General features: G+C 42.2%; 1 protein-coding gene across 2 annotated transcripts in view; it reads right to left on the minus strand.

The window, feature by feature from the left end:
- The window catches only part of septin8a (septin 8a), a 33,149-nt gene extending 20,364 nt beyond the window's left edge, over nucleotides 1–12,785 (minus strand). For both annotated transcript variants that reach the window (XM_084028056.1, XM_084028057.1), the window contains exons 1-4: nucleotides 12,603–12,785; nucleotides 4,956–5,070; nucleotides 4,613–4,808; nucleotides 1,876–2,062 (exon numbers count right to left, since the gene is read on the minus strand). In XM_084028056.1, coding sequence (XP_083884182.1) covers nucleotides 1,876–2,062; nucleotides 4,613–4,808; nucleotides 4,956–5,070; nucleotides 12,603–12,632 — 528 coding nt within the window. In that variant the 5' untranslated portion in view covers nucleotides 12,633–12,785. The remainder of the gene's footprint in view (nucleotides 1–1,875; nucleotides 2,063–4,612; nucleotides 4,809–4,955; nucleotides 5,071–12,602) is intronic.
- Between the last annotated feature and the right edge of the window lie 385 nt (nucleotides 12,786–13,170).

A 13,170-nucleotide genomic window follows, 5' to 3' on the forward strand; every position in this document is an offset into this window, starting at 1 on the left:
GTAAGGCCAGCAGGTTTTGGTCACAAGCCGACCATCTGCTTTGTGGTGGATGCATCATCATTGCATCACAAGCAGACACAACCAGCCAAAGCTGCCACTTTGTCATTTACACAATGGTGCAAGAAGAAGTAATGTGTGTTGACTGAATTTATCCATCAGTGAGCCTAAAGGTGGTGTCAAAGAAGCATATAAACATAGCTAAAAATCATACTGCAAAACCAGACACTAGGGCTGTTTGATTTTGCCCGAAAATAAAATCCAGATTTTCTTCTCTCAAAATCCAATTTTCGATTATGATTACGATTATTTTGTGAAATGACAAAAGGCAAAGAAATTATTTCAAATATGCTGTTTTTTATTAAACATTTTGCAAATAATTGGGATTTGAGTGCAAACCTTGCTCTTATTAAACAAAAAATCCCTCAAGGGATTAATATAAAGAACAATTAATTAACTTTTGCCATCTGGCTTTCCTCCATGTTATCTTCTTGTAGACCCCTTTAAACAAAAAAAACAATCCCTTTGGGATGAAGAGAAAAACCTCACTTTCACATGTATCTTAAGGTGTGTCCATTAAACAAAAATGAATGGATAAAGTGCACAACTTTAACTTAACTAAAAAATCGATTTTACGATTTTCCCGTTTTTAACATCGTCCTAACGACATAATCGCGATTACGATTTAAAATCGATTAATCGAACAGGCCTAGCAGACACTAAAAAAACGTCAACGCCATTTTGTCATCTACATACATGAAGCGTTGTCAGTTTAACTGCTTGAGGATATCCAAGACGTGAGTATAACCTTACACACCCTTTTGCATTTTCACTACCTCTTTTGTCTGTCGTTTCTTCCCTTCTGGGCTCTGTGAACATATGCACTAGTGAACATATGCACTCAAGTGTTTCGAGGCTCTCCTTTGCTGAAATGACACCCTTCCCACACGTCGAAACCAAGATTTAGGATCGAAAACCACTGAACTGTGTTCATCACTGAGCCGTTTTCCAAAACATCTTATGAAAATGTCAACAGGGTGAATTTATTCAAGTGTTATCAAGCGGAAAGAAATCATCTGTATAACATTCTTTGTTTAATATCCATGTCTCTATATGTCTTTGGATTACAACTGGTAGGTAGCATAAACAGCAATATCTACAAAGCAAACTCCAGAGGCTCAATGTTCAACTGGAAAATTCTCAGAAAACCACTGACAAAGAAATACATTTTCCCCCAATAATGAAAATAGTGATTTTGTCTCCACTGAGCTGTACTCGAGGGATGTATGGCAAAACACGGGTCCATTGACCAATCTAAAACAAGAGCAATGAAAAAGCAACCAAATCAATGAGGCTGAACGCGAGTATTGACTGATCTGTAAACTGCAAATAAAGTCAAACCGGAACTGAGGCTCAGTAAGTGGAGCATCAGTTTTATATTGTTAAACCACATATTAAATCATTAAACTTTTTACTTGTTGCTCATCTTGACCAGGACTCGCCGGAGGAAGAGATATTGCATCTCACCTGGACTGTTTTGGTTAAATAAAAGGATGAATATTATAAATTCTAAATAGTGTGATGGACCATAATGCAGCAAATCGAACATTTCCACTGGCAAAAAGCAACATGTTGGTGAAAAAAGTGTGAAAACTCATATGGGGGCAGGTCTTGGGAACTTTCTTGAAATCCCGCCACACCCCGCCAAAAAAGATCAGAGATCTCGACGTCGCAGTGAAATCCACACCAGTCACAGTGAACGGGAGGTCGGATTTCACTGATAGTCATTCACAGACAATGGGTGAGGAGCGGGCGAGTGTGCTTTTTTTGCCAAAGGGGGAAGGACCAAACCATATGAATGTGTGCGTTTGTGTGTACCTTGCTGTCCAGTTTCTTCATAGTGACGAGGTCCAGGGACTTGAGGGAGTGTCCCGTCGGGGCGATGAAATAAAGGCAGATGTGGATCCTGGTGTCGTGGTAGTTAAACAGCGAGCGTTTGATCTTCAGCTCCTCCTGGAGATAGTTTTCAAACTGAGTGTCGATGTAGTCGACGATGGGCTTGTAACTGTGGAGACATCCGGAGAGAAACTGTGAGGATTCATGTCACTGGGAAATAAATATTTGTCTTCTTATTCATGCCTTTGTAATAAATGCAAAAAGGAAATATGGACTTGTCACCGGGGAAATGAAACAAGATATATTTTCAGTAACTGTGTGATCTGATTCGATGCCAAGATCTCAGCTTAGAGATGTACAGCTTAGTACCGCATGAAATCTGTGCTCGTCTTATGGGAGTCAGGCTGAAACAAATCACAGGCTGCAAAACATCCCGTCCTCCCTCACAGTGCTCTGATGGCCAGCTTACAGTGTCACCAGGAAATCACAGCAATTAGGAGGATTTGAAAACATCAAAGTTTTATAGCATTCGATCATCAACATTTTGCATTTGTAGTTAAATGAAAAACACCAGTATAAATGAGAAGAATATAATCATTCTTTATCCTGCTTTATAGTCTCTTAGACTCTAAACGGGACCATAATTTATGCTGTATTGATGAAGACTTGAAACTAGCGATCAGGCACATAAACTCATGTTTATCATGTTAGCTGTGGTAATAAATCAAGTGAGAGAGAGGTTTTTCCTCACAGACTTCTATAGTCATCTCCTGCTGGCTATTAGAAGACGTTTAGGGGATTCAGCACCCTTTCAGATTGCCGCCTGCACCTCAATTGCGACAGCATTGAAGGGCCTTCTGTTCCATTATCTCACTGCAGTGATATTTAAATGTCAAGATAATATTAAATATATCCTTTATACAATGATGCAGGGATGATGCATTTCTTCAGGCCAACACCGGAAGTTAGCATCACATTGGTTCCCTCAACAGAAAGCCAATGGGATGTTTCTATTGGAAGTTGAGAAACATAATGAGATAAAATAAGCTCAAGTTCATGACACTAAGCAGTTTAATGCGAGTCTGCAGCTTAAACTCATTAACTTCAGTTCATTTGGAGAGATGAGAACAAAGCGGGAACGCTGCTTTCATGTGAGGTTGTGATTTATCACCATAGACACTCACGTTCACGACACCATTTGGCATCGACTCTACACATCTGCTGTTGTGACCCTCTGTGGTGGAGATTGCTCAATACATTTCTGCATGTTCTCACCAACGTCACCTCCGATTTATGCCTCAAAAACAGACATTGCTGTGGTTCCCAAACAGATGTGCATTGCTTACGTTAGGCTGCTGCTATATTTGGTCACAGCACGACCACCTCAGCCTCACTGCAGCTGGTGCCACCTCTTATTTCCCCTCCGGCCCTCGCTGGCAAGAGTGGCAAGCCAACGTGCTTGGAAACAATTATAAAATTGAGCAATGTCATGCTTTTGAACCACTTCTTGTATCAAGATCACTTCACAGAGGTCACATGGAACCCCCTTCAGAGTGTCGGTGCGACCCACATCATCGGGTCTACAAGAAGCTCTGCAGTACTGAGAGAGCTTCAGGGATTTTTAAGTGTAATAGCAAGCCATATCTTGTCTTGGTGGTAGTTTGCTGTAACAAATTATGTAATTTAACAGCAGGCTATATTGGTAAATTCTCAACACGTCTTCCCACATATTAGAGCTCAGAGTGAGACACCAAGTCCAAACAACATTCTATGTCCTCAGCCAGCATGTTTACAGTCGTTTGTCCTCTCCCATCACATCTATCTTCAATCTTCTCTGAGGAATGCATCAACTCTGACCTTCTGAGAGTCTCTCAGTGTGCATTTACAGTCCGCTGCAGGGTCTGTCCTTCAGCATGTTGCTTTATACGACCTACAGAGAAAGCTGCTATCAAAGGGCGTGAGAGTGCAGCTTGCTGGCTAGGCCACAACAAGAACACTTCATTCCACAGCTGCATGTTGAAAAAAATCTGCTATTTCCTCTTTATTGCTGTCCCACCTCACATTTTTTCCATCATGCAGAGAAAACCCCAACCTGGACTGATATTAGTTTGTCTGTTTCTCTCATTTGTATCCCAAGGCAACAACACAGACCTAATTTGGTTAACAAAACATTGGTGTTTTCATAGGTTTTGGGTAAATATTGAAGGGAAAATATGTTGTCACAACATTCAGAATGAATTCATGAATTTGAAAACACACTGAATGTATACGAGAACAAGGAGTGTCGTTTATCCTGATGCAGTAAAAGGCAATGTTGGTGACTTTTACCATGGTTTGTTTTATATGTATACCGTCATCTACATTCTGAAACAGTTTGGTGGGAAGCAGGTTCACTAAAATCTACGTATGCCTTAAGGGGTTTCATACATCCATTATTTTTAGGTGTAGCAGAACTTTGTTTATTGTTCTTTCCTCTCCCATTAGTCATTGCATGAACACTCAGATTTATCTTGAGGCCCAACACCGAGGTTCCTGCAGAACAAGTACTTTTGATCATAATTCTACTGTACTTTTAACTTCTAATGGAATATTTTTATATTGTGATATTGGTACTTTTACTCTTCCACCACTACAATAATAATAAGTTCAACATGTAGGTCAAACAATTCACATCCTCTGCCTTTGTCATAACATCATCGTTGGATGGAACCCTCCTCACCTATCCTCTTTGTTGATCTGATCACCGAAGCCAACGGTGTCAACAATCGTCAGTTTGAGGTGGACGTTGCTTTCGAGCAGGTCGTACGTTCGCGGCCGCAGATACACGCCATTCTGATAATGGCTCGCCTCTTCGTTCTCAAACATGGTGTTGAAGAGCGTGTTCATTAACGTCGACTTGCCGATACCGGTCTCCCCTGTGGGTGGAAGGAAGGGGAGAGCGAGAGAGATAAACGACTTGCTGTTGCATCGCCGTAGTCAAACAAAAACAAATCAATGACAGGTTGAGAGAAAGATTGGCAAACAAAAGGAGAAATGCTTGCATGCTGCCGTTTGGTACTCACCTACACAGAGAATGTTAAAACAAAATCCCTGTGTGACCGATTTACTGACCAGTTGGTCAGGGAGGCTGTCAAACCCAACATGGCCACCCAAATTTAGGTTACGCTTCTCTTCATTCTGTGGGACACAAACGAAACACAAATGGGTAAGTCATTAGTCATCAGTCAGAAAGAGGAAAGGCTGGAAGCGAAGCGTTCACATTCCCGTGCAAATGAAAGACCCCGCATACTTGATCCTGCAGATGTAAAACTCATCGCCTCACATTATGAGACAGGTAATCAGGGTCTGCAGAGAGGGTGAGCTTCAAGAAATATCCTTGAGGAACTAAAGACATTTCGACACAATGAAAAATTGCATTTCATAAAGACACAACCGGGGAAATGAAGTCTTTTAGAGATTTATAGACAGAGTGGGGGAAATAAGAATCTCCTCATTTGGGAATAAATGTCATAAATGCTTGGGATTGCAGGATGCAAGTTTAGCAGATCTTTGGGACATTTACCACAGACATGTCAAGGCTACTCGTTTCTATCACTTCAGCACTCACGAGTCACCACAGCCACATACTACAAGCGATGTAAATGCATGATCCAAAACCATCTATCTTCATTTAGCCCCTATAGCATCATGTTTTCCAATGCAGTTAAATTGAATGCAACAAGATGCATCTCTCAGAAAAAAATAATAAATAAAATGATCTCCAATCACCAGTGCTATATTGCAGAGACCGTGCATAACCACTCTATAATCAATGTGCATTCAGCAGAGAGCATCCTGGAAGTGAAAGCACAAAGATCGCCGATATACGACAAAACTATTGGGTTGTAAGCATTTTCACCTCTGATCTCCCTTCTCTAACTAATCTGAAGCAGAGACAGGCAATCGACTGTGTGCTCGAGCTGCAGAGTAACAGGCAGACAGCACCTTGAGATAAATGGGGCCACCCAAACCCGTCTGGCTCAGCCACGAAGGACTGCATACTTGAAGGCTGATGTCACCGAACACAGGCAGCCAGAGAGAGAGTAGCGGAGCCCAGCTGAACGCAACCTGCCTGAGCTGAGAGGTGGACCTGCATGAGTTACAAACCTGCCTGAACTGCATAATAAAAGGGTGAGCGTGTGTGTGTGTGTGTGTGTGTGTGTGTGTGTGTGTGATGAAAAAAAGAGAAAATCAGGCTTAATGTGTCAGGCAACACCACTGGAGTAATCCGACGTGAGCTGAGCTAGGCAATACTGAGCTTAAGCACACTAAGAGTTTATTACATTACATCAACACCCGTGTTCAATGAAAAAGGAAATCTATAGGAGCTGTAAACAAGAGTGCTGCAGGAATCAGTTATGAAATTAGTTTACATTTTTAGTTTGCACTCTTGTTCGCTCGTCTCAAAGTCAATTGACTTTTCGAATGGGTTTTGTTTAGAGTCCTGATATTAGAGTCTTAAAAAAGGTGGTCACGTCGACCTTTACAGCCTCGTTGTGTATACTCACACTCACGTCATCATGGTGTTCATGTATAGCCCAGCGTTAGCTTTTCACTCCTGCATTTGCATTTACACTTTGAAATCATAAATGCGGTGTTCACTGCAGCACGCTTTAAGCATTTCTACATGTGCCGTTTGTTAAACATCCATCCAGCCAGTCGGTTAGCAGCAGAGATGTTGTTCTTTTGGTCTCTGAATGCACCGACTGTGACTTTAAACCAAAGCATCTGCTGAATTAGTGTACATTCTTGGAACTTGGTCGTAGTGGGTTTACGGGAACGAGGACATTTTTGTTTGTTAATCACTGTAAACTTGTCAAACGTGTTGAATGTTCCCCTGCCGTATTCAGTTTGCTGAATGAAGCTTGTGAGATATTCAGACAGATTGCTGGAGGGGGAGGGTGTGACCTATGGTATCGGGCCTGGAAGGAAACCAGCGCAATGACGGTCTGGATTCCCGAGTTGTGTTTAAAAAAGGAGAAGTTGACACTTTATCTATCCAGGAGGGGATAAATAAGGGCCTGCATGCTCATTTTCCATCAACAGCACGCTTTGTTTCCAGTTTCCCTCGTGGAAGCTGCCAACAGCACTGTTTTACGCATCTTGCTCAAGGGTACCTTGACAAAAACCTGCAAGTGGGCAACTTATTTTTGTCTTAACAGCACAATTCAAAGCCGAAGTGTACACAAATGTACACTTCGGGTCACACAGACTGTCTTCTGGAACTGTGCCTATTCAAAATCTATCCGGGCCTTCGGAGGAGCGTGCCGAAGTCAAGAGGCAAACTCACCCTTGAGGAGCTCTTTGACTTTATAAACCTGGTGTCTGTAAAGAATTGTTCCAAACCACACTGGTGAAACTCAGATTTAGAAAAATAACAAAGATGCTGACTCATGATAATTCAAGGCCCACTTCCTACTCTGAACCGGACTGAGCTGTCAGTAGTTGGTAATCTTTGTGAGTGTGTAAATCACGAGAGGTAGATGGGTCTGTGGTGAGGGCTACAATAAAAGAGAAGCAGACCTGACCAGCAGTGTTATCTTACAGGATCAGACTGAACTGCAGACGTGGACACAAACTCCCCAAGCTGTGACTGAAGAGGAAGAAGAAGTGGATCACATGGGATTTTTTTTTTTTTTTTAATGAAAAATCTTGACCCGCATAATATCTTGCAGGGGTATGAAGCAGCAGAAAGATTAAACACTGACCAGACGTAGCTTGCATGAAAGTTCATACAGTATGTGATCATTTTCATATGGAAAAACATCTCCATGTTTGGTGTTTTTTTAAGCTGAATGATTACATGGTTCGTTATGAAAATGAAAAAAATACTTTTCCATTTTATGAAGCTCTCGTGAAAACAAATTGGATAACATGGCATCACAACTCTAAAAATAAGCCTGATTGCCTTCGTCCCTAAAACATTTACTGACAGCAGCGTAACAGCATCCATCAACCCGGCGGCTATTAGAGAAACTCTGAGGCGATCTGTCCACCCACCCAAAGCTAGTTCAGGAAGGAGAAGAGCAGCAGCGTAAAATATGACGGGAATGAAAAGCTTCTGGTTAACTGTCTCTGTTAGAGAACTGTTAGTTCTCAGGCCACCGTATCACTACGCCAACAGGAAATGGCTTCACAGAGGGGCCCCAGGTGGCTCAAAGTGAAATGAGGCGCAAACCGTGTAAGCTACTTCACAATGCTCTGTGTTTGTCGCTGGATGATGGGAATCGCTTTTTTTTTTCTGTCAGCAATAGGCCTTTTTCACAGACCTCTCACGTTCAGGTACCTGGCATTGTGCACGTTTGGCTCACTGTCACACCGTCATGGCTTACTGGGACACTTGAGAAGAACAGAGCCATTGTTGATGTTAGTAGCACTTGTGCTTTTCCTACTGCGACAAGTGAAGGTCATGCAATGTCAAATGAATCAGCAAATAGTGTAAATAAATGGTGCGCATAGTCAAGCGCATATCCAGGTGAACTGAGCAAAAACTATGATGTGATATGAATCTATAATGATATCCTCGGCCACTGAAGTCACACTGAATCTGGAAATATAGGTATATACCGGTATGTGTGTGTGTGTTCGGATTTGACTGAAATGTCAAACAACAACAAGTTGCTTAAGCTCCAGCTCCAACGGCTGATCGTGCTGATGCTGATAAGCGGACCAAATCAATGTCTCTGTCAACCCGTCTCTGCATGAGTCCAGTCTTTAAAACTGCAACTCAATGCAACATATAGAAGCATTTCAAACATCACCAAAATGAGTGGATAGTTAAATGAATATGTATGTGGATGTAAGATGCTGCAGAACACTTCCTGCTGTCTTTCTACCCCCTCTTGCCTCTGGCCTCCACTCCCACCTGACTAGTGTTTGCAGCTCGTCTCTGCCTCGGTGGGCTTCCACCTGACAGACAGCAGCAACCTGACAGACTGAGACACACACTGCTGGGGGGGGGATTACACTGAGGGGGAAGCCTTTGAATGGACTTCAAATATTTACAATAACTTGAGGTGCACTTTGTGTAGATCTAGTTTCCCTTAAATGTCTTACTTTCACATTAAATTTTAAAGGAGGCCAGATCAACTTCTAGAGAGTATTCCATATTTTCACAATCTGATTTTCCCCCCACCCACCACTTCACTGGGCATTTCCACTTCCTATATCTATTATTTAAGTTCATTATTTTAAAACATATACATCTATACATACTGTGACAATATTCTAAAGGATTTATGATACAAATCGTAAGACGTGGGCATACATGCATGCACAGTCACTACTCTTCAGACGAGGGAGATAGAATAAGATGCTTTTGCTTTTACTGAGACAGCACTAGCACAACAGTACTATGGATTTTGTGTTCTGCAGTACCTGTTCTGATGCTGCTACGTGTGCTAGCTAGTCCTGATGTTGTAATAGCAAAAATATGGACGGTGTGAGAACTGGATGATATGCGGGTGCCATAAGGAAGTCCGAAGCACAGAGATAGGAAAAAAACAAGTTTTTATCCGTTTATGATCTTATCAAATGCCCTCTCCATCTGTCTCTCTCTAGTCTAACAGTCATGCACAACAACTGTGTGGCCACATCACTGCTCAGCCTCGTCACGCATCTACGCCCAACAGGAAAGACCAAAACATGAGTGAGAGAGACGACACAGGCGACAGGAACCATTTTATGAGACAGATGCACAGCTCACTCATCTTCGTAGGGCTTTTCAAAAACACAGCATCCTAAAATAATTCTCACGTTCAAGTTTTGTAGGTTATGTTATTAGTCACAAGCCAACATTTTTAGGATTTCTCTATGGATTAGAGGTAACATTTCTTGCAAGCTTTTCTCTTAGCACGTGCATGTAAAAGCTTTCACACGTGCTAAGTATTTAAGTGCTAGTTATAGAACTTGTTATGGATGTAATTGAATGCTGTTGAATGATAGATAACTGAAATCATAGATGCACGGTTCAGGGAATTAAATGTATTAGTTGTGCCCATTTTGGACGATTTGAATCCTTCTTTCGTTTTGTTGTGATGTGACTCATTAATCATGGAATAAATATAAGAGAGATTTGTTGGATTGTGCACACATACATGTAGTTTTGACTTGGGGAAAACAATCCTGCATTTAGAGCGGTCTAAGCCAAGTCAGCTTTCACATGCTTCGTGCAAGTTGCGTGGTAAAATAAGTGGGACTCCGTGCAGTCTTTTTTACAATGAAAACAAACACATCTAAATGCCATATGAAGCAAATAAACATTAGGATTAGCTGTGAAACAGGTTTAACTGCTGATGGATTCACTGGGTGATGGGAATATGGAACGGCCCCTAACTTCCGGGCTATCCGGTCAACAGCTGTTCAATGTGGACTACATTTTAACGTGAACCCTCCTGCCTTTGTTTCAACAACAGAAAGAACGCTGATAGTATTTCAACATCAAAACAAACAGCCTCAAAATCTTCATTCAGCTTTTGCCAACTTTATATGGAAGTCTTTTTTTAATCTTACAGCATCAACATTTGGGCTACAAAACAGAAAATCTTTGAGAAAACGTGGACCTATTCTATAGATGGATATTGACTCATTACTACAGAGGCTGCAGCTCGGCTGTTGTGATTCATCTACACCATCGGATTTGACAGGCTCGCCTGCAGGCAGCTCTGGCCTGTATGTTCTCCATACAGCCGACGTCACTGCAATCTGTCACGAGCAACACACATTTAAACAACATGGGGGGAAAAAAGGCACTGGCTTAGGTCTGAAGAAGGGTTTTGAGAGTCATTTCAAATGAACAAATGGAATATAATATGTAATGTAATTATATATTGACATGTTAATATCTCAAACAAGCGAAGCTGCAGTTTTAAAGTGCAAGTGACTTGCCCCATATTCCTCATTCCTTGTCGCTTGCCTTGAAGCACTTCATGAAGTTAATTTAATTTTATGCATGCGAGCCTCACTGGAGAGACAATACTCTTCAGGGTCAGTGAGCACTGCATATGTGAAACATGTTGTAGGGCATTCCGTTACATAATCAGTCACACAGCATCCTTTTCTATACGCTACACAAAACTACACTCTAATGCAATCAATGAGTGAAAACTAAATATGGATAGCTGGCTCCATTGATCGCCCCATGCAGCTCTGGCCTAGATGTTAACCTATATGCTGTCCATTGGATGGGATTGACGTGGGCCAACAATGCGACCAACCACACATCCCTATCAATATCTGCACATAATTAACAGAATGTCCTCTTAAAACAGACAGACGAGCCTGCCAGTTTATTCAATATGGTCTCACTTAGTTCTGAAAGTTAGACAGGAAGTTCGACAGACACTCGGGCTGTGCAGCCGCTAACACCGGCCTGTTTCACTGCAATCTCAGCATTTTTCTGATTAATCATTGGTTTAATTTTGTATTCAGTCACAAGTCGGCAATAACCCCTCTCTTAAACACCTTCCTCATTTAAAAAAAATAGCCAAGTGTGCAATATCCGATGCACTGTGTGTGTGTGTGTGTGTGTGTGTGTGTGTGTGTGTGTGTGTGTGTGTGTGTGTGTGTGTGTGTGTGTGTTGCACTGAGAAGTGTTAGGAATGGCCCCGAGTGCGTTCTTAATCTCTTTATCCCTGAAACTCAGTGCTGCTTACTGTCCAATTCACAGCCACTAGGATCTCTTCAAGCATCTGCCAAAAAGTTAATCACCCTCTTTAATTCCCCTCCTTTGCGTTCGCCTCTTCACCACAATATCTGGTTTTCCAAATACTTTGCTCACGTGGAATGCGTGGATTCTTGACATTCTCGAGATCTGACCATCTCACCGTGCGTTACTGCCATTTCCTCTCTGCGTTGCATCACTACACAGGGTCACACCTGACTGACAAACATGTCATATGAAAACAATACAGGATGCATTCTCCCTCTCTCTCATCTGATATGTCCAACCTAATACTGCATGGAGAAAGTCATGCCATGCAGCTTGTTGTTTGGCATCTGGCTGGTACAATTTATTTTTGCATCACAGAACAGGAAGTTAAAATTAAACCACATGTCATGTCACACTGTTAGGACAAACTCAACATTGTAGTACTTCAACTCAACATTGCAGTTTCATACAACAGAAGTGCAGGTATTACACCTTATGCGTGCTCCAGGTGTGTCTGTGGCGCACAGCATTGTGTTCATAGCAACGGTTTCCTACTTCATAGTATTCGTATAAGCTAGCGAGCCACCGTATGTGTTGTATTGATATATGATGTAGTGACGTTACACTTTCCTATTTTTCCCCGTTTACTTCTGATGAATGTCAACTGTAAACAGTTGAATGGTGTCATGTGCTGCACCCATATGTGTAGAAACGCGTCGACCAAAACGCAAATTGCGAAATAAATAAATAAACGTTACAAAACGCGACAGTTAAAATAGTCAATAAACGGCCGCGTCGTGTGAATTGTTGTCTTAACTGAAGGAAAGAGCAGTCACCGTCAGATAAATCAGTCCCACCACCATCTCGGTGGCTTCAAAAGCGGGGGTGGCTTAGCTTCACCAGCAGCTAACACGCATACTTTTACTAATCACAACCAAGTATTAGCCCGGCAATGTTTTCGGTTGCAACGGGCAGAGAGAAGAAGGTGAATAAACGAGCAAGCCCGTCAGCTTTCACTCACCGAAAACACGTCAACGTCCGTGGCAGCCATGGTGCGGAATGTATGGCGTTGGTTTGCTGGGCAGACTGAGCAGAGGCGAAAGGGAGCAGCCCTCGTCTCTCCGTACTAGCCTGCTAAACTACTGGGAGGCGAGCTGACGGAGATAGGAAGGGAGAGACACAAGACCGAGAGGAGCTGGTAGCTGGGCAGGGAAGCTGCTAGCTAGGAAACAAGAGGACTCCCTGCTACGTCGCTTGCGTTTCGTCTACTCGGGCTAAATCGGCTGTTTTCCTCGTTTCGAGTTTGTCTGAGTGTGGATGACTGTGCAAAAGACTGTATCTTAATTGTGTAGCGTGGAAGAGTAAACAAATACATAGGCAATCAGAGCTATCGATGGTACTCCTTTTTGCGCATGCGTATAAATGCGGACGTCCTACATTTAACTATATTCACACTTTTTTAATTAGCTTCTCTTTTCATTAGTTATCAAGCGTGGTTTCCAAATAAACGTTGATACATTTTGGATTTGCAGCAGTTCAAAGTCGCCTCGACGCGTTTCCAGCTGGTATAACGCTCAACATGTTTGACG

This window comes from Eutrigla gurnardus (genome assembly GCF_963514095.1).
Source record: "Eutrigla gurnardus genome assembly, chromosome: 15".
Lineage (NCBI taxonomy): Eukaryota > Metazoa > Chordata > Actinopteri > Perciformes > Triglidae > Eutrigla > Eutrigla gurnardus.